This window comes from Talpa occidentalis, unplaced genomic scaffold (genome assembly GCF_014898055.3).
Source record: "Talpa occidentalis isolate TD23 unplaced genomic scaffold, MPIMG_talOcc4v2.1 talOcc4.13, whole genome shotgun sequence".
Lineage (NCBI taxonomy): Eukaryota > Metazoa > Chordata > Mammalia > Eulipotyphla > Talpidae > Talpa > Talpa occidentalis.
In genome coordinates this window covers 100184015-100206238 of record NW_023601322.1, presented here as the reverse complement: position 1 = coordinate 100206238, position 22224 = coordinate 100184015, and the positions used below count along the sequence as shown (strand labels likewise).

The 22224-nt window shown below is 42.1% G+C and overlaps 2 protein-coding genes across 2 annotated transcripts in view; one reads left to right on the top strand and one right to left on the bottom strand.

The window, feature by feature from the left end:
* The first annotated feature begins 10047 nt into the window (after window positions 1-10047).
* On the top strand, window positions 10048-21818 carry CISD2 (CDGSH iron sulfur domain 2). The gene is made up of 3 exons (XM_037509626.2): window positions 10048-10178; window positions 16899-17113; window positions 18939-21818. The coding sequence occupies exons 1-3, from the start codon at window positions 10076-10078 to the stop codon at window positions 19026-19028; spliced, it is 408 nt and encodes a 135-aa protein (XP_037365523.1). The 5' UTR covers window positions 10048-10075; the 3' UTR covers window positions 19029-21818.
* Window positions 21195-22224, bottom strand: part of LOC119243673 (sodium/hydrogen exchanger 9B1) — a 62974-nt gene continuing 61944 nt past the window's right edge. The window contains exon 10 of the transcript XR_008551574.1: window positions 21195-21490. The gene's annotated coding sequence lies outside the window, so the exon portion shown is untranslated. The remainder of the gene's footprint in view (window positions 21491-22224) is intronic.

Sequence of the window (22224 nt, the reverse complement as noted above, 5' to 3'; positions counted from 1 at the left end):
AAGAAACTTCATCAATTCTCTCTCTTCCACAGAAGTAATGATTTTTCTATGTATTGTTCCAGAAATTTTCTACATATAATCAGATATGTGTATGTATAGTTTTAAAAATTTATAAACAGGATACTTGACATATTTTTTTGTAATCTGCTTCCCCCCCCCCCAATAGATCTACTTCAGAGACTGAGGTTTTAAATGACGGTAAAAATTTAACCTAGAGGGCAAACTCTAGAGATAATGAAGAGATCGGTTATTTTTAGGTCAAACTGTTCTATGGAATAAGGTAATGGTGGATACATGACATTATGCTTTTGTTAAACCCTACAGAACTGTACAACACAAAGAGTGAAACTTAATGCAAACTAGACATTAGTAAAATAATATCAATATTGGTTCATCAACTCTAACAAATGTATCACAGTAATTCAAGATCTTACTAGGGGAAACTGTGTATGTATGTATTGGATGTGAAATGGAAACTACTTTCTGCCCAATTTTCCTGCAGAACTAGAGCTGCTCTAAAATACAAACTATATCAGAAAACCTAATTTAGAAAAACTATTTTTAAAGCCCTGTATAGAATATTTCTGATTTAAAGAAGCAATCTGTAAAGATACTATGCTAATCAGGAGTTGCAAAAATCAGTGCATTTTGGAAATATAACAAAGGGGAAATGCAGCTGAAAAGATGTGAATATCAAATTGACATGCTAAATATTCTAAGTTTATGTGAATGAGGAAACAGGAAATTATCCACTTATACATGGCCATGCTTATGTTCTTCAGTTGTTAGTTTCCAGATTTGTATAACCTATAGATTATCTTAACAAATCAGCCATATTGGGCCTCCCCGGTGGCGCAGCGGTAGAGCGGTAGAGCAGCTGCCCGCGGCCTCTGCGGCTCTGGTTCGATCCCCGGCTGCTCCCCGGCCACCGGAGGAGGGTCCCACATGGCGCGCAGACCTCTCCTGCCGCCCGCTGCTCCCCTCAGCGGTGTACTTGGGTCCTTCTGCCTGCTCTGCTCCCTGCTCTGGCTCTGGTGAATTCTCTCACCCTCCCGCGCTTCTGACTGTACCCAGTGCATGTATAAACAAAACAAACAAATAAATAAAAACATGCCTCTATTTAAAAAAAAAAAAAAACAAATCAGCCATATTACTGAGGTATTACTGGACGTCTTTAATTTGAATAGTATATCCCATAAAATGCAGCTCTGAGTTTATAAGCTCAAAGGCAAAATACAAACAAAAAAGTTGGGTAATATAAAGCAACATATTATTATTCCTATTAGTCACATTCCTGTTTTCGTTAATGCCTAGATCATCACACTTGAAGTAGAAGAGTTCCATAAATTTCTGACGTAAATGAGAAAGCCCTATTATTTTAAAGTGCATGTGAAGGTAATAAGCATGGAATTTTTTTTTAAATTTTTTTTAATATTTTTTATTTATTTATTTATTTTATTTATACAAGCACTGGGTACAGTCAGCAGCATGGAATTTTTAAGGCAAAAAGGTGACTTCCGAAAGAGAAAAAGAAACTTCAAAGATCTGTTAAGCCTTTAACTGTATCTGTATGCATCTCTCTTAAGCTCTGTATTTCTAGTCAATAACTGCAAAAGCAGGACCTCCCTGGTGGCGCAAGAGGTTAAGTCTCGACAATATGAAGCTATCAGCAGCCACTGCAGCATGAGCTCAATCCCCAGCCAGGGAGCTTACCCACATGGCGCAGCAGACCTCTCCTGTCTCCCCACTGCTCCCCACAGCAGTGGATTTCAGTAGACTCACCTGTTCTGCTCCCCACTCTGTCTCTGGTGAATCCTCTCACTCCCCGGCTCCCCACCTCTGGCCTATACACCCAGCTCTGTATGCATAAATAAATCTTAAAAAACAAAACAAAACAAAAAAAAAAAACTGCAAAAGCAGCATCTCAATCTAGCCATGGGATTATAGGACCGAAGGTTTCCCAATGTTCCCTCTACGCTGTTGCTTCTCTAGAACCCTGTACCAGGCAATTCTATACCCTGCTTGTTTGTAGCACCACAAAGTACATGGAAGAAGATTTTTAAAGTTTTACCATGTTAATTTATTTTTGTTTTCTTTCTAATTGTGCTTTTAAGTTCACTGCATTTCCTCTAAAAGCTGCAGGTGCAGCAAATGAGCTATAAAATGTGGATCCTCACCAATGAGAAGTGTATAAGAATGCCAAACACCAAAATCAAAATACTCTTTTTATTAAGTTGTGTATCTCCTAAAAATTTAGTTTCTCATGCAATAATCATTCATTTAACCCCAAAGTATAGCCCAAGAAAATAAGTTTCTCTCAGTTTGTTCAAACATGAGGTGTTCCAAGAATTTCACCCAACTTGCAATCCAGCAGCTTACAGTTCCTTCCACTGCTCCTGTTTTGGGTTTCGTATTCTCTTTTTTTTTTTTTTTAAAGATTTATTTATTTGTTTGTTTGTTTGTTTATACAAGCACTGGGTACAGTCAGAAGCGTGGAAGGGTGAAAGAATTCACCAGAGCCAGAATGGGGAGCAGAGCAGGCAGAAGGACTGAAGTACATGGCTGAGGGGAGCAGCGGGCGGCAGGAGAGGTCTGCGCACCATGTGGGACCCTCCTCCGGTGGCCGGGAAGCAGCTGGGGATCGAACCAGCGCTGCAGAGGCTGCGGGCAGCTTTGCAACCCAGCGCTCAACCGCTGTGCCACGGGGGAAGCCTGGATTTCGTATTCTCTTGATCTCATGTCCCACTTTTGCTCTGTTTGTCATTTAGGACATATACATCCTGCATTAGCTTTCTGAGGAAGGATGCATGGAATGTATCTTTTTGAGACTTTTAGGCTTGAAAATAACTATTTTACCTTCACGATTTCTAGCTTGGCTTACTAAAGAATTTTAAATTAGAAGTAATTCTTGTAGAACTCTGAAGCACTGCTCCTTATCCTTGAGTTTTCAGAGCTGCTACGGAGAAGTCTAACATATTCATCTCTGTGTGCATCAGGTGAAACTTTTTTTCTCTCAATATTACCTTGTACTATCTACTTTTTTGTCTATCTTCTTAGAGTAAAGGGAGACAGGAGATTCTCCAGAAATCTGCAAGGGGTCCCTCAGGCATTCTGTACTTATAGCAATCTTAGGTAGGCCACATGGATGAGCACTGACACCGTGTGCTATCAGAGCCACCACACAGTCCTAGAGCAACCCTGCAGAAAGCAAAGCAAGGTGCAGCTGTAACACAGACATGTTGATAGTGATGTACCATTAAAACACTACCTGTCCGAACTTCATGTACCAGTTACTCTTACAATTGCTTCATATGTATTAACTCACTGAATTAGTATATGCAACATTAAGAGGTAGGAATTATTTACATTTTGATAGGTTATATAATTTACCCTGGCAGAGCCAGAATTCCAGTCTAACTAGTCCAGCTCCAGATTCTGTGGTCTCAGCTACTATGCTGTAACTTCCAGTAGTAAATGATAGTAGTTTTTGTTTGTTTTATTATATAAATTTTAAATACTTTTTCTTTACAAAATAAAAAGTTGGCAAACCTATGTGAATCTCTCAATTAAAAATTTATTGGTGACATCTAAAACCCTGGAAATCACCAGTTTATAGGGGTCATATGGAAGTAAATCAAAATTTGAGAGATTATTGAGGATGGGAGAGGACTTGGAAGATGAGCTCTAGATCACAGCGATCAGCGAGACTTGAAGAACAGGGAAGATGCTCAGTACAAGAGGAATTACAGCCAAGCTTAGTTAGGAATGAGGGTGAAAGTTTCTCTGGTAAGTAAAAATCAAGGTCATCAGAGTTCAAAATAAACTTAGAGGTACCAGAAAACTTAAAGAGTATATAACAGTGAAGATTTGGAGCCACTTTTGTGAAGAGTGGGAAATAAAAGTAAATCCAGGAATGGACTGATGGACAGGGCTTCTGTATTTAAGATCTTAAAGTCAGGGTACAGGTTCATTCATTGAGAGATTGATAAAGATGGTAATAATCGTTCATTAAGCACACTAAAAAATCAATTAAAAAATTTATTATTTGGTGACATCTACAACCCTGGAAATCATAATCAGCCAGTGCAGAGCAGAGGAGAAACTGAGGAGCAGAGAATAAACAGGTGAAAACTGAGATTTTTCAATAAATATCTTCTGTTTTTTCACAGAACCTGGCAAGAGGGCTCTGCAATTAATATATAGTAAAGCAACTGACATTCCAAAGATAATGCTGAAGAAAAAAGATGGCTATTAACTGCTAATAATATTCTGCTGGCTATTAATACTCCTTATAAAGTAGAATCTATTATGACAATGTGGTATTGTCATGGAGAACATACAGTGACCAGCGGAAAGGAATAAACAATCCATGAACGTGCAGAAGCCAGATATGACACCAGTGACATCAGCAACCAAAAAAGTTAAACTATACAATAAAGAATTCTAGGAAAATTAGTTGCTTATATATAAAAAATTATATCTAGCTCATGCACAAAAAATGGTAGGTTACTGAAAAATCTAAAGAATAAAGGTTTAAAACTGTTAGGAAAAGACAGATGAATATCGTTATATTTTTGAGGCAGTAAAGGATTTCTTAAGTCACTAAAAACCACAAAACATAAAGAAGAAAGTGAATCTGAAATTCAAATGAAATTTCAATATAAGAAAAGATTAACAATCATCCAAGAAAAGGCACAGAGTGGGAGAAGAGAGGCAACCAATATAATCAACAAGATATCATCCAGAAAAATGAATCAATGGGAAAGAGAAACACAGCAACAGTAGAATGGACAGAGATGCCCAAAAGTGTCCAGGAGGCATTTGGGATTAGAAACACTCAAGAAAACTAGCCTGGACATAAAGAACTTTGAGCTACAGGGACTTAGTAATCAAATTTGAATTCATAAAACTAGACAGGGTATAGAAGGAAAGCATGTAATGCATGGGAGACTTGGGCCTGCCGAGGACATGAAGCAGGCAGGGGATTACTGATACTCAAGTAAGTTCTTAACATTAAACCATGACTCCTTTACTACATTCAAATATTATTTTACCTGTTCTATTCTGGTCATAAAGGTTCCTTATGACATCTAAGTATAACAAACAAATGCTAATAAAACCAAAATTTTGTTGGCCATTATTTCAGCAAATGGCCAGAGAACATGACCCTCAGTTCCTCTGCTTCATGTGCTGTCCAGGAGCAGGATGTAGAAATGCAGTGCAAATTTAAAAATATTTATGAAAACAGGATTTATATTTGAAAGTGAGGAGAATCTAAGAAATTATTCCCTATAATGCACAGTAGTATTTTTTTTTGGTGGGGTTTGGAACGATCTCTGTTTACACACTGACATACTTCTTATAATAAACACAAATAGCTAATGTATGCATCCACCACTCTGCTCTAAATTTTAAGAACAAAAGAAAAAAACCATCTATATAGATTCCCACATACTACATTTCCTTTACTTGGAAGCAGCCATCTATCTAACCACATTTACTACTCAGATAAGTCAGGCACAAAAATAAGAACCCCCTTTCCACAAAGCTCTAGAAATGTAGCACTGGTGATAGGGGGCGTGGTCAGAGGGCACAGAGCAGAGACAGCCCATTACATCCATCTGGGCGGTGGCAGCATCAAACTGTATATTTGACACTTAAGCCTTTTACTATGTTATACCTCTTAAAGAATATTTTTATTTAATTTCTATTTATTTTAATTCCTTAAAGGAAACTACTTAGAGGCTTTCAGAATCTCAAGAATCTTTCATCTTCCCTCTTAACCTTTTTTTACATACTGCAGGTCCATCATTAGTTTCTTCTTTATTTTTTTTTTTTAAAGATTTCTTTATTTATGCATACAAGAACCAGGGTACAGGCCAGATGCGTGGAGGGTGAGAGGATTCACCAGAGACAGAGCGGGAACAGAACAGGCAGACTGACTGAAATACACTGCTGAGGGGAGCAGTGAGCGAGATAGGAGAGGTCTACCATGCCATGTGGGTTGCTCCGCGGCCGGCAGGGATCAAAAGGGCACTGCAGAGGCTGTGGACAACTTCACGGTACTGAACTCAATCACCTGCGCCACCAGGGGAGGCCCATTGGTTTCTGCTTTAAAGCTTCAATTTCAATCTCTGGTCGCTGGTTTTATTTCTCAGGACATTTGTTGTTTTTCTTATTTTTTCCCTTCTGTTTTTTTGAATTTCTTTCTGAGAGCAATTTTGAATTCTTTATTTGATAGGAAGAATGATTTTCCAACTCTCTGTGATTAGGTTCTGGATATCTGTTATCTTCCTGCTAGTGCCGCCCGGTCTCTGCTGCTGCTGGCTCTAGTATGCATCCACCACTAGTCTTGGGGCCTTACCAGAAGGCTGCATGTTGCTGCTGGTGCTGCCTGGGCATCAGACGAACATTGGACGTCTCTGAAGAAATCCTACACAAAAGCAGAGAATGGAATGATAGGATCAAAATAATTAAGATAGAAACTGCCAGCCAAGAATACTCTATCCTACAAAGCTTTCCTTCATATAAGAGGGGAAAATAAAGGCCTTCTCAGACAAACAAACTGAAGGAATTTGCAAACACTTGACCCCCTCCAGAAGTACTGAAAAGAGCTCTCATATGTAAACTAAAAAGAGAAGCATACAAAAAGAACTGAACACAAACACAGAACCACAAAATTAAGGACCAAAGGCAATGACAGTCTTTCATATATCTGCAACCACTCTAAATTTAAATGAACTAACCACACCACAAAAAGGCAGAGAGTATCTAACTGGATTAGGAAACAGAATGCAATATTTTTGCTGTCTCCAGGAAATGCAACTGAGCTCCAAAGATGAACAGATTCTGAGTAAAGGGGAGGGAAGCAATCCTACAAGCAAAAGGGATGCAAAGGAAGGCAGGAACAGCCATTCCTAGAGCTGATGAAATAGATTTCTAGCTAAAAAAAGGTAATAAGAAACAGGGATAGACAATATATAATGCTTAAGGGAATACACCAGGACTACATAACACTCATCAATGGATATTCACCAAAAGGAAGCAGCACCAAAATAAAGTAGGCAATTATTATCCAATCTGAAAACAGATATTGAAAAACACATTTGTGGCTGGATACCCAAGTCTTACCAATAGACACATTAACCAGAAAGAAAATAAATAGGGACATAATAACCTTAAAAAATTAGACCACATGGGCCTAACAGACATTTTTGGGCACTGCATCATTTTATGATGAAACTCTTCAAAAAAAAAAAAAAAGATGCATCATAAAGCCACAGCTAGCATCATTCTTGATTGTGAAAAACTGAAAACATATCCACTAAGCTCTCATACAAGACAAGGTTACCCATTCTCACTACTACTATTCACCATAGTCCTAGCCAGAACAATTAGACAAGAGAAGGGTATCAAAGGAATCCAAACCAAAAAACACATAGAAAACATAAGCAAAACACTTTACAACATAAGCTTCAGTGATATCTTTGTGGATTCATCACCAATAGCAACAAAAAAAGATTATAAACAATTGAGACAATATTAAACTAAAAACCTTCTGCACAGTGAAAGAAACCATCACTAAAAGAGAAAGACACCCGCATGAATTGGAGAAAATATTTGCACACCATACATCTAACAAGGGGCTGGTAGCAAAGATCTACAAAGAACTCGTACAACTCAACAAAAAGAAAACAATACAATCAAAAAATGGGCACAAGAGCTAAACAGGGGCCTCCCCAGTGGCGCGGTGGTTGAGCGCTGGGTTGCGAAGCTACCCACAGCCTCTGCAGCGTCGGTTCGATCCCCGGCTGCTCCCCGGCCACCGGAGGAGGGTCCCACATGGCGCGCAGACCTCTCCTGCCGCCCACTGCTCCCCTCAGCAGTGTACTTCGGTCCTTCTGCCTGCTCTGCTCCCCGCTCTGGCTCTGGTGAATTCTCTCACCTTCCCGCGCTTCTAACTGTACCCAGTGCTCATATAAAATAAAATAAATAAATAAATCTTTAAAAAAAAAAAAAAGAGCTAAACAGGCTGTTCGTCAAGAAGTCATAAAGATGACCAACAAGCACATGAAAAAAATGCTCATCATCACTTATCTTCAGGGAAATGCAAATCAAAATCACAATGAGGTGTCACCTCACACCTTTGAGAATTGTCCATATCAAAGAGACCAGAAACAACAAGTGGACTATGTGGATGGACTGTGGGTGCTCTGGTGGTGGGTATGGTGAACTAACAATACCTGAAGGGGGAGATCCTACAGCTCTAAAACACAAACAACATGTAAACCAGTATTACCTCAGTTTTTTGTTTTTTTTTTAAACTGACATAATTGCAATATGCCAAAAAAGAAAGAAGTAGATTGTATTTCAAAAGGTCTAGGGTGGGGCCTAGGATTCTGAATTTCCAGCCAGCTTTTAGGCGATACTAATGTTGCTGACCAAGGAATATCTTTTGTGTAGAAAAATTTAGGAAAAGAAGTTTCCAAAGAGGGAAAGATTCGATTCGATTCAATTACCTTATAAAGGAATTGAAACTAGTCTGATAGGATTCAGGGGCAAAATCATGCAGAGCAGTAACAGTGATATCATGAAATTATTGAGGAACAAGTAAATATGAACGTAAAATTCAATAATGAACCACACAGAAGTCATCTTCAGACGTTCTCATCTTCAGACGTTCCAGGGTAGTTTATCATCCACTGATCAGTTTTCAAAGAATCAGAAATGAAATCATGAGGAAGAAAATCTAGTACACCAGCGAGGGGATCTATAAGAAAAGGGTGGCAGCACAGCGCAGGCATTAAGAGTGAAGATCTTGGGCCTTCCTGGTGGTACAAGGGGTTAAGCACCGCACTATGAAGCAATCCGCAGCCTCTTCAGCACGAGTTGGATCCCGCCAGGGAGCAACCCACATGGTGAGGCAGACCTCTCCTGTCTCGCCCGCTGCTCCTCTCAGTGTATTTCAGTCAGTCTGTCTGTTCCCCGCTCTGTCTCTGGTGAACCTCTCACCGCCCCCCACGCCCCGCATATCAGGCCTGTACCCCGGTTCTTGTATGCATAAATAAATAAATCTTAAAAAAAAAAAAAGTGAAGATCCTCAGGGGGGAAACTAGTATTGTAACTGGCTGTTACATTTAGCCACACAAAATGAAATACTGGAGAATGCGTGGTGAAGTAAATTCACAACCATGGAGGCAGTGTTCTGACTTCACGCCCCCCCCCACCCCACCAGACAAAAGACGCAGCCAGCAAGTGCACGCTCACGATATTACACAAGTGTTCAAGGGACCGAGGCTTCCACTGTTTTCGACGCTTACGAAAACAAGTAAAATGTACAGCTCGTCACGGGCACTGGAGACCGTTACAGAAGCACTGCAACAGGGAGGAAACCCACGGCGTTCTATTCCATCACAGCTTCCTCAGCTCCAGTTCACCGTGAAACGCGGTCTGCAGAGGAACCGGAGTATCCAAGCAGAGACCGTCGGGGGTCTCGCCTGAGGTGCAAACGTGCGGGCTGCGGGGCACCGCGGGACGCGAGCAGGGCAGGGCTGCCGCAGGCCCTAGCTGCTTTTAAACCGGGCTGGAGGGAGGGGAGGAGTCAGGCCCCGCCGAGGACGCGGGGCGCTCGGGGAAAGGAGTCCCCGCACCCCATCGGCCTCAGAAGAAGCCGACGCGAGCGCGGACGTGGACGCCCCGGGGAAACTCACTTCCTGTCACCAAGCGCCCTCGGCATTTTAGCTCTCCCGACGGTGCTCGCGCCAGTTCTCGGCGTCCACACACGGAAAAGGCCCAACGCAGACGCCTCTGGGACCCCAGATTCCAAAGCGGCGCGCCCTTGACGCGCACGCTCGTACGTCACCCGCACGCGCCTTTTTGGCGTGGGTCGAGTTCGTCATCCGCACGCGCCCCGCACGCAGCCAACCGGCGCCCGGCAGGTCACCTTTGCTCCGCGCCGCCGCCCCGCCCGCACCCACGCCCGCAGGCCCCGCCCCGGCGGCCGCAGGGGCAGGGGCGGACGCAGGCGCAGGCGCAGGCGCGGGGGTGGCGGGCGGGCGAGGACGCCGCCGCCGGGATGGTGCTGGAGAGCGTGGCGCGCATCGTGAAGGTGCAGCTCCCCGCCTATCTTAAGCGGCTCCCAGTGCCCGAGAGCATTACCGGGTTCGCCCGGCTCACAGGTAGTCCTGGCCGTCGCCCCGGGGCGCCCGGCAGCCTCCCCGGCCGGGTGGGGGTGGGCGCGCCGGGTCCCGGGGCTCGCCTGCGCCCGGCCCGCGGGCCCTCGCCGGGGGGTGCGCCTCGCCCTGCGCCGGGAGGCCCCGGACACGCGCGCCCGCGCCAGGCCCACTCGGCCCCGCTGTGGCGGGAGCGGGAGGGAAGCGCTAAGCTGCAGGTAAAGGCGGAGGCGGCTTCGTGAAGCGACAGCGGCCGCATTCCGGCGGGGAGCGCGGGGCCGGCGGGTCACCTCCTGGCCACGGTCTGCCGGCGGTCCAGGGAAGGACGCAGTAGCCGGCGGCGTCAGACGCCGGTGTGAGGGCCCAGATCTGTAAGGTGAGAGGTGCCGCAGGTGGGACTTTCTGCGCGCGCGTCGCTGCTTCACGGAAAGGCCGCCCCTCGGGAGTTGGCGTCGGGATGACACCCCGGTCAGCACTTGCAAGAGTCCGTTGGGTTCGGAGCCGTACAGTGTGAGGGGGACATTTGCACATCAGATTCATTAGAATGGTGAGGGAAGTGCACGTAAAGCAAATATTGAATGCGTGTGTTCTGTGTATCGGGGTGGGAACACGAATTAAGATGGTTTTGAGGTAAATGGGGCTGCTTAGCCAGGAGTTCTGTGGTTGCTGACTTAACACACCATTTGGATGGCTGACTGGTGAAAGAAAGGTGAGATTTATTCCGTGTAAACCAAAAAATGGACTCGAACGAAATTAGTGAAGGTTATTAGAATTGACTTTAAGCAAGGTGGTTTTGTTGTGTTTTTAATTGGAGAATATTTTCCCGAAATAAATAGGGTGCCCTCGGAGACAGTCCCTCTCAGACATTAAGCAAAAAGGCATCCTGTGGTGGTGAATAGAAGTAGATGCGTAAACTATGTAGATGCGTAAACTTCTGAGTCACGAGTCCTTGGATTATGGTCAAGAGAGGATTGCTCTTTCGCTGGGATTGTGAGCTTTTGTCATTTTCAGATATTACCAGGTTTGGTAGAGAGCATGTAACTGAATAGAAAGCACGGTAACCGAATAAATTTAGAAAAGAAACATGTAAACATCAGAAGCCACGTAAAAATCGCTAAAGGAAAACACTTTCAAATCAAGTGTAAGCATCAGTCTTCTTTTGATCTTTATTAATTGTTAGAATTGTAGCACTTAGGTAAAATTATTACTTTTTTTCCCCCTTGATCATTTCTTTTACTGAAGTACTTTCCGTATTTTAATGCAGCCTTCATTGTTTTCAAGCTGTGTTTTATATTAACCTCATGGTGGGCCTAAGCATTTCCCTGCAGCTGAAAGTTTGGTGTGTGTCATAGGCTTTTTTTTTTTTTTTAAGATTTATTTATTTATACAAGCACCGGGTACAGTCAGAAGCGCTGGAGGGCGAGAGAATTCACCAGAGCCAGAGCGGGGAGCAGAGCAGGCAGAAGGACCGAAGTACACTGCTGAGGGGAGCAGCTGGCGGCAGTAGAGGTCTGCGCGCCATGCGGGACCCTGGCCCAGGGATCGAACCTGCGCTGCAGAGGCTGCGGGCAGCCCAGCACTCAACCTCTGCGCCACCAGGGGAGGCCCTCATAGGCATTTTTTATTCATGTTGTTCATCAGTAATTAGCTTCGTGCCAATTGTCTTAGTTTTCTGTTTTGATTTAGACCCTTGAGTGTACTCACTAAAGTAGTGGTACAGGTGAGGAGGATATGATACGTAAAGCAAATATTGAATGCATGTGTTCTGTGTATCGGGGTGGGATTTGCTTTCTGTTGCCATGGTACCCCTGTTCCTTTCTATACATTAACTGCTGAATTGTTTCAATGACAAGAAAGAAAAGTCTATTTCCACACCAGTCTAGCATAATCCGAAGTAAGTGTAGATTCTGGTGGTGGCTGGATTTATATTAGTTTCAATTTTCTGTAAATAGAGTGTGGTGGGAGCAGATCAGAAAGCATGATATTTGATTGAGTGACTAGAAGATTGTAGAGGCATGTTTGTTCTTGTTTTTCAAGTCCCCACTGTCGACAAATACTTCATTCCCATGAAAGGCATCAAGAAAGCTCAAACCTTGATGCCTTCCTTAAATCAACGACATACAGTAACTTCCTCTTTAAAGTTGTTCACTATTTAATGCGAGGACCCATGCTCAGAAATACTGATGTGTTAGAGCACATATTAGCTTAAGTCCATTGCAGCACGCCTGCAATTTAGTTCTCCTTGCTTGTTTGTTCAGGAAACATTTATGTGCAGTAATACTTCCTATGAAGTATTGTACTGGGCATGGACAGTAACCTTGCAGAATCTGTTTTGGAGCACTGTGGAAGGAAAACTCCCGGGGGCCATTTTCTGTTCTGAGCCTCCCTTCAGAATAGATTGTGGTAGCCAACAAGACATTTGACCCTTGAAGGAGCAACTTTTGGAAGCCATACTTTGGCTTCTGTTGAAATAAAAACCTGGAAGCTAACTTTTTAGCCATTGTTTAAAATGTCCAGTAGACCAAAAACTATTTTCATTTTCTGTCTGAAACCTGGAGCAAAAAAAGTTACAGTTCACATTGTTGTTGCCTGTTTTTCCTTCCCTATTCAGGGCTGGTGGTTCTTTAAAGCAGTTGCCTCTCAAGGATGACTCTGCATTCTTGGTAAACACGTTACCATGGTCTTTGATACAGACAGTCCTTGCTACTTAGAATCAACTTACCCTATTTGTGTAGGTGACATATTTCAGAGTGAGGCTTTTAAGATAGTGTGATTCTGCCCTTTGAGCTATATTGTATTCTAATACTTGGACCTTTACAAAAGCTTTCCCCTGGCATGTGAATATGTAAAAGAGAACTAATAATCTTCCCATTCGGAAGTTAAGAAACAGTTTACTGCTAGATCTAATGCTAGCTGTAAAACATTGAATATTGCGGTTCTTCCCCACTTAAAGTGGTTTCTTTTTGTGAAACAACAGTTTAATTCTTAAAACAGTGAATCCCAACACTAAATAATAGTTCTCCCAGGGAGCACAAAAGTATCGCAGCAGAGCTTGCAGGGTGTTAGCTCTATTTATGCAGGTACAGCATTTGGAATGCCGAGGGCATTGTTGATCACGTGGGGAATTGCTGTTATTCCTGTTGTGGCTTTATAAAACAGATACACTGTGAGTTGGTTATTGAGACCCTGCTCGATGCCAGGTGCTATACTGGCATCAGGTACTATTGACAAATAAGGTGGCATTTACCAAAGCATTGCCACAGGAAGGCATTTAATGATTAGTAAAATGATGGTAAACAGATTGTTTAAGAATTGCACATTGGGGGCCTCCCCTGGTGGCCCAGGCAGTTGAGCACTGTGCTGTGAAGCTGTCCGCAGTCTCTGCAGCACCAGTTCGATCCCGGCCGTCCGGTGAGGGTCCCACAGGGCGCTGCAGACCTCTCCTGTCGTGCCCGCTGCTCCCCTCAGCAGTGTATTTCGTCAGTCTGCCTGTTCTGTTCCCTGCTCTGTCTCTGGTGAATCCTCTCACCCTCCCACGCCTCTGGCCTGTACCCCGGTTCTTGTATAAATAAAATCTTTAAAAAAAAAAAAAAAGAATTGCACATTGCTAAGACTTCCTTATTCAGAAATATTTAAGGGGACTGTACAAAGTTGTATAAAAAGCTAACTTTCTAGAGTGATAGTAAACCCTGTATTTTGGTTTAGGTGATGTTTATAGGTTTAAATAGTCTCCAGACTCATCAAATTAAATACTTTGTGGAAGCTGGACAGACTATGCTGTAAATTGTGCTTCAAAATAAAGGAAGTGGAGGCAGGCATTAGTTAGGCACCCGGGATATAGTGGTGACCCAGGCAAGTAGGACCCTGCGCTTGGAGACCTTACACTGTGCTTGGGAGACAGGACCTGGGGTTGCAGCCATTGCTGTTCATGTTTCCAAAGGCTGTTAAGGAATTGGAACAGGTTTCTGATAAAATATTAAGTGAAATAGTAGGATATAGATTGAATATGCAACATGGCCTCAATTTTGTTTTTCATTTCTTGTGTTTAAAGCTGTCTAACACTACCCCTGTCCCCCCCGCAAAGGAAGACAGAGATATACCAAATGTTACCACCTCTTGGCTGGTGGGATTAAAATTTATATAATTTTCTAGACTTTTATATATTTTGTAAAATGTCATTTTTAATAACCCTAAAACAATAAAAAGTCAAAATTATACATTGTCCCTAACAATTAGTGGTAACAGCTGTCTGTGGTAGCTCAACCTGTGTCAAACAGGTTCATGGGAAATGGCATTTTTTCCAAAGCTTTTTAAAATTTTCATTTTCCTGTGTTTCATATTTCTCTTTACTAAAAATCAGCTTTGAAAAATACATGTAAGAGTGATTTCATTGAACTTTATAGGCTGTATTATTTTCTGCAGTTAAACTCAATCCTTAAAAACTAGGTTGTCCAAAGACTGTTGTGTTAGTCTTGCCTTTTTTGTCGGCCAGAACAGTGCCTTTCATTACTGTGGGATTACACATCAGGGCTAACCAAGGCAGGAGTGTCGGAGGAGCACTTTCTAAAGTAGATTCTGAAACATTACTACCACCACTGACTTGCTGAGGTTTGTGAGTTGTTAGGAAATGTTAAACTTACAGATCTAAGTTAATTTCAACTGCACAATCCTGTCTGTTGACTTTTTGAAAGAGTTGTTTAACCTCTATGACTTTTTAATTTTGTGATATACAGAACAATAATGTTATTCTACATCCAGCAAACATTTGTTGAATAATTTGTGTCTCAATACTGTACTGGACGTTGGTTGGGACAAGTCACAGTCTCGGACATTGACCGCCGGCTCTGGAAGATAAGTGTAAATAATCAGCTCCTGACTGACGTTTGTGCTCCTCATTCACTCATCTAGCAGGCCTAGCAGCCAACATCTTTGAGGTGTTCACTTCACATGCATCTGCCAGGGTGAGGGGGACTCAGCGCCTCCACCTGCAGGCTTATGGAAGAGTCACTTTTAACAGTAGTGTAGTAGCATAAACGTGAGAAAAGGTGGGGCGGGGGGGCTGGAAACAGTAGGAATTAAATTCTGGTTTGTGAAATCAAGAAAGACCCTGGAGCAGGCAAAGGTCTCAGAGCCCTGCACAAACAGGCAGCTGACCAGAGCAGAAAGTGCCATGGGGCTGCTGCCAGGTCAGGCCTGGGCTGGGTCCAGTCCAGGGTGGGGTGTCAGGGAGCACAGCTGTCAGGCTGGTCCTCTGCAGGAGCAGGGGTCCACAGCAGTGCCACCCAGAAGCTCTCGGTGACAATGGAGCTGCTCCCTGCACTGTGGGCTTCAGGGACCACTGCCACTCGTAGCCGATGAGCTACTGAAGTGTGACAAGTGTGTCTTAGAAACAATTTTAAATTCTAGTTAATTTCTATTCATTTGTAGAGGCTATGGGAGGTCTCCACTTTGGTCATGTGACTGGAGCAGCCGCCCTGTCAGGCAAATCCTGGCAGTGTGGCGTCTGCTGCGGAGAGTGCTGTCAGGCTGAGCAGGCCAGGTGTTTCTGCTAGTTGCTACCAATCCCTATGATCTCAATAAAAGTTGCCATTTGCTGATTGTTGTCTCTTTGCCAGGTACTCTTGTGTAATATATACATTGGTGATTTCATTTAGAACTATAAAATAGTATTATATTAAAAATAGTTTCACTTGGGGCGAGTTGGCATTAAGCCAGTCTTTCACTGGTAAAATAGTAACACGTAGCTCTAGAGAGGGGCTAGCTTTATGAAGAGAAGTGACAGAGCTTTAGATCTGCTGGATTTGATTCAAGGTAGAGAACAGGTTTTGGACTTTCTGGCCTAGACAGCCTGTCTCCACAGGAACAAGGTGAGGAAGTGGCACCTGCCCAGTGCAGTTGTTTCTGCTGACCCGGTGCAGAGAGAGCACACTGGCATCAGCACAGTCTTGCCCGTTAGCTAATTACCATTACCTAATGCTAACAGGTGATCTTCAGTTTTTCTCGTTTTCCTGACCAGGCTATTTTCTCTGTAGTGCTTAGCAAGGTATCAGACAGGCACCCAAAGAAGGAGATCAGACATCAAGCCAGGGACAGAAAGGATTCCCTACGAGCCCAGCCAGAGGCCGGGCACCAGCCAGCCTGTCTATCCTAGTTTATGGCGTATCATCTCCACATGAGAAGCCAACGTTTCATTTCTGTTCCGCTCCCTTCCCCTGGAGACAACGCTGAGTACTCCAGTTCCCATTTCATGAGCACTGTGGAAACTGGACCTAACAATGAGAAAGTTCAGTGTGTGAAAATTTCCATTAATTGTTTAGCAGTTTTTGCAGAACAGGTTTCTTTAGGGATCATCATGTGATAAAGATGCAAGTTAAAACATTGATAACATTGTTTGAACTCACAAATCAGTGGTAAAATATTTACAGATGTTCGGTTGTTATGACTTTAGACACTGAAATATGAATTTATAAAACAGATCACACAGTGAATTTTGTTAATAATTACGGTGATCTTGATTACTGAAATAAAAACATAAACGTACTTAAGATAATGGGAAAGATATTTGAAAGGACCTGTGTCTGCAGTTTTTGTTTTCCAGCTTCACAAGTCCCCTTGTTCCAAAAATAAAACAAGGCGGTCTAGGTGTAGGCGGCTTGACTGTCCAGAGTTTGACAGCAAGTTAAGCTGCCGACAGGCAGGGCGCGCGCAGACTCACACTGTGTTCAGTTTCAGAATGGCTCCGGCTGCTGCCTTTCCTCGGGGTGCTCGCGCTGCTGGGCTACCTTGCAGTCCGTCCGTTCCTCCCGAAGAAGAAACAGCAGAAGGATAGCTTGATCAACATTAAAATACAGAAGGAAAACCCCAAAGTGGTGAATGAAATAAATATCGAAGACTTGTGTCTGACCAAAGCGGCGTACTGCAGGTGCTGGCGCTCCAAGACGGTAAGACGCCGCTGCGCGCTCTCAGACTGTACATTTACGCTCTTTTGCATCTTAAATCCCAGTCCTGGTGCTCTGTGAGATGAGAGGTTTTATCTTCATCGCTCAGCCAAGCTTGCATATTATGATCAACATTACCGATGCTAGAAAGGGAGAGAAGCGCGGAGGGTGGTGCTTTTCACCGCTCGCGGTAGCTGGCCGCAGGAGCACTTCCACATGCGCTGTGCTGGAGAGGAGTGGAGTCAGGATGTTCCGATCTGATGTCAGCCTCTCACAGCATGACTTTGGGTAACATTACTTAAATCTTTACTCTCTCGTCTTCAGGGTCATTTTTATTTTCTGGTGATCTATCCTTGTCACAGGCATTTTTGAGGGTTGATTTGAGTGAAATGAGGGCCTCTGATACATGTGGGACCCCGCTGGGGGCCGGGGATCGAACCGGCACTGCAGAGGCTGCAGGCAGCTTCTCAGCCCAGTGCTCAACTGCAGCGCCACCAGGGGAGGCCTTGTAATTATGATTCTTAATGTGGAAATTAACAAGGACTTTGGGGTGATGAGTATTGATCATTGATGAAATGTCTACTATTATAGAGGTCATTTGAGGTTTTAAATACAATAATGTTCATCACAGCATCCTTTGTTACAGCACATTTTTAGACTGACAGTACGGGACAGATTAACTCATGGTGTAAGACAAATGGGGTATTAAGAAGTGCTTAGATATCACATTTTTAATATTAAAAATATTTTTAAAAATATTTGAGAGTAATAACATGATGATGTAACATAAAAAGTGTATAATAGTATAACACCACTTTTTAAAATTCTTTGAATTTTATACATTTTTTACATCATTTTTCATTTTTGGACAATGTATGCATTTTCATCTTGGTTATAGTCCCCATACAATTCCCACCACCCTTATTTTGACCCTAACACACACACCCGCCCCCACCCCGTGTCTGGTTTATAGTTGCTTGTTGATTTTGATTTTTACTTTATTATAATTAGGTTTTTTCCTGGTGCCTTATTTAGATTTTCTAAATTCCTGCTATGAGTGAGACCATCCGGTATTATTCTTTTTCTTTCTGGCTTATTTCAGTGAGCATGATCCCTTCCAGCTCCATCCATGTTGTTGCAAATTGCATGAGTATAACACCATTTTTGTACAGAAAAAAAAGTAGATCAAATTGTTACCTGAATGAATTCTTTAAAATGTATTTTTAAGCTTTTTCAAAAATGTTAACAGTATGACTTTTATAGAAACACTTAAGAAAATACCATTTTGAATTCTAACTTTTTTGATGAGTCAAAATTTAGAGCTCCAGAGAGTTAAGAGCTTATTTTCTTCTTTTAAATCTGTTTTATTGACTCGTATATACCAAATAAGAATTAACTATATAAAATTGTTAGATTTTGACTGTAGATTTGAGACTGCCAGAAAGGAAGGGTAGGGCAGAGGAGCCCAGTGCACTCTGGGCCACTCTGGGGACTGTGGAGGTGGGTGTACTTTGGGGACATACAGGAGTGACCGTGTACTCTTGAGTCATACAGTGTTGTAAACCCATGTTACCTCAATAAAGATACAATTGAAAAAATACAGTAAAGTCGTTAGAGATTTGTTGTGGTATATCTATAATGCGGTATAATTGGAATGAGTTTAATTAAATGAATTGTAGACTATGTATCTATTAATCAGGAAAGCACTCTTGTGGTTATTTATTGTTTTTTTCCCCCCGAAGTAATAGGCTTTATAAGAGCATTTCACAAATACTTCAGCTTATTGAATCATTTAAAAATAACACATGCAACTCTTTTTCCTTTGTAGTTTCCTGCCTGTGATGGGTCACATAACAAACACAATGAATTGACAGGAGATAATGTGGGTCCACTAATATTGAAGAAGAAAGAAGTATAACAGTGATGAGTTAGGATTGAATTCAATTGTGCGCCGTAAACTCCTACAATATTTTTTCCTTTTTTGTGTATTGAAGATCTTTAATGTGGTAGTTTTAATTATTGCTACTGGTTGATAATTATTTCTGCCAATTAATTTTTGTGCTATAGTATGGTTTATATTTGCTACTTTGTATATTGTCATTTATATAGAAATTAAATCATGCAGCCCTTGTATTCTGACTTGAAAGAATTCATGTATACCTTCCTATAATAAAACCAATACTTGTAATTTTAATTAATTGAGAAAAACCTAAGTTTTTGACAATGGATCTACGGCTATTCCTTTGAATATCAGTATTTTCAACAGAATCTATACTTTAAAATGTTCTCCCTTTGCTATTAAATAAATTATTTTTCAGATTTCTTCTGTTTCAATCACTTGAAGTGTTTTTTTCCCCCTTTCTGGCCTCCCACACTCTGCTCTTTTTGGATCAGTAAGAAAAACATTGCTCTCAAGAATGACTTGAGTCTTTAAAGATGAACTTTATGCTTTGTGTAGATTGATATCTAATGTGAATTTCTCAATTTCAGACAAGATGTGAACTGGATATAAAAGTTCCAGTAAGAAACCGTTATTTATATTAGAAAAGACTTGTTTTCTTCCTATGAGACTTGTTTGTGTCTGTGCGGTGTGTACATTCATCTGTCTGACTCATAACAGCTGGAGGGGCGGCAAGAGCATGCCCACTTCAACTCCTGAAGGTCAACCAGAATAAAGCATATCTAAATTCGTGTTAAAACAGTGAGCTCAGCGTTCAAAACTGTGTTTTATGAACGTTGTTATCTTTATGGCAGTAAACCAATGAAGCCTAAAATACCTTTGCAAAATAGATTTTTTGAAGAGTCTTCAAAACCTTTGTATAATTTTTGGCCTGACAGCCTGTCCGTCTCATATGAACAGCTGTCCTCTCTCCTGTCCAGAGGCACTTCCTCTGCCGCCTGGCCTGGAGGAGGACACAGCAGACAGATGCTTCCCCCCAGAAGCCCTCAGCGCCTCAGCTACATGCCCCAGCTCTGCCCTGAGCACGGTGCCTGCGAGTCTGACTGTTACATGTGATGTCAAGAACTGCTGTTGTGTGAACCTGACTTTCTTGTGACGAACAGCAGGAATTTTAAAGTTAGAATTTGAAACATACTTGTGGTTTCTTTGAGAAGTTTTACATGGTTCACATCCAAAACTGTTGCCTCTTCTCGTCCATGAGTAGGGAGATTGGTGTGTGTTGCTCTGGCTTTGCTTCTGGGTGTTTTTTCCTAAGACCTTTTCAATACCCTTAAAGGACTTCACTGTCAGGAATAACAACTTCTTTTTCCATGGCTGATCTCAAGACTTTGGGAAAAATCCTCCTTACCAAAAGTGGATATCCTGTCCTGCACCAGGAAATACTTTTCTTTTAAAATCATTCACTACAGCTCACAACATGTTTTTAATCATATGCTGGTGCTTCCCATTCTTAAGTTACACAAGAGAAAGTAAAATTTCTCCTTCAAACTAAAACAAAATTATCAACTTTAAATTTTGCCAAGTGAGAATATTGTAAAAACTGAAAACTTTATCAAAGATTATAAATACCCCAAAAGTAAGGATTATACATTCAGAATAGTTTTTCCACCCTGCATTTTCAATTGTTAAAATATGTTGAACAGCTGTGCACAGTATTTTTCCACCTGTGCAAATTTTTCACAAGGGGTAGTATCAGTTGCTGTCATTTCTCTGTAAATTCAGAATTTACATGTCTGCCTTAAATAACTGCATCTGTATTGATATAAGATACGTTAGCTCTTTAAATACATATTTGGGGTTTCTAGAAGCTTCTGGAAATAGCCCTCGTGTTTCCATGACCTGTTGTGAAGAATTGGTTCCCCTTTCCCAGGAAACTAGTCACTGCCTCAGCAAGTAAGCTTTATGAAAAAAGAGGCATCCAAACTGTTGCGCAAGCTTGAGGTATTAATGATTCATTCATGTGGGTAGTTATGCAATTTGTACTGTGAAAAAAGCCCATTACAATTAAACTTTGAATTCAATGTCTCATCTGAAGATTCATTAAAACTACTCTTGTGTTTTGTAACCTAATCTGTTAATGAATTTATAGGAAGCTAATTATACCAACTGCTTATCTCTATGTTCAACTTTGCTGCAATCCCAGTCTCTTCTCCCCAAAGACAGGGTCTTTTCTCCAGTTTAACAAGGTTCTTAAATCATGGGGGGTATTTTATTTACTACTTACCAGACATCTCACTGTCCTGCACCCTCTCGGACCCAGATGTAGACCATCAGGTAAGTCACCATTGCTCACCAGCCTGACAGAGGAGCTGTACGTGGTATCCCTCTGTGGGGCTAAGCGTTCTCATGTCGCACCTGATTCTAACCAGGTAGGCCATCTGATTTCTGCTTCTGAACAAGGTGCAAGAATTGAAAGGGTCCTGCAGAGGCAGGTAAACAATAAAGTCTGACAGCTGACAGCAGGAGAGGGAACCAAAAACTAAACTGAATGTGTTACAAGCAGAGCCCCCAAAATCCTACCCACCACTGTGGACGAAATCATACTGGGGTGGTTTAGTTTAAATCAAGGTAAGATATACAGGACATTTAAGAAGGCCAGATAGCTGTTGCATTTGGGGACACCAATTTCCACTTCAAGTAGTTAAAAGCTTGGTACTTAAAATGGGTTATCCAGGTGTAAAATTTGTACAGAAAATACCCTGACACATTCCTTGATATTTGGAGGCTTTTCCATTAATAGAAAATTTTCCATTAATGAAAGCATTTTTCATGTTTAATGACTACAACTCACTATACAAATTGCTAAAGCAGGAGCAAAGCTAGATAAAGGAGCAGTGATTTAGATCACACGAGTCACACAGGTGACCTCCACTCCCCGCAGCAGCTGGCAGGGTCCGGCCCGTGACCCCCGGTAGCTGCTCCTTTCATCTTTGGCCTGAGGTTGCGCTTTAGTTTGTGAAGACAGACTATCAGCCACAACGTTAACAGTTTCCTAGTCTCTATTATAAGGCTGTACTTTTACAAAATAATACGGAAAAGGGAAAAGGTAATAAAACACCTAGTTATGGAGCTGATTACACAACTGTGAGGAAATAAAGACGTCCATGACTGTTCAGTCACTGAAGTCTTAACTGCCCATGGTTCTCCAGTGGTG

What these genes read in the sequence shown, in the direction of transcription:
- CISD2 (XM_037509626.2), top strand. Translation starts at nt 10,076, where the DNA reads ATGGTGCTGGAGAGCGTGGCGCGCATCGTGAAGGTGCAGCTCCCCGCC. An exon ending in CGGGTTCGCCCGGCTCACAG is followed by an intron (nt 10,179 to 16,898) that starts GTAGTCCTGGCC and finishes CACTGTGTTCAG; the next exon opens with TTTCAGAATGGCTCCGGCTG. An exon ending in GGTGCTGGCGCTCCAAGACG is followed by an intron (nt 17,114 to 18,938) that starts GTAAGACGCCGC and finishes TTTCCTTTGTAG; the next exon opens with TTTCCTGCCTGTGATGGGTC.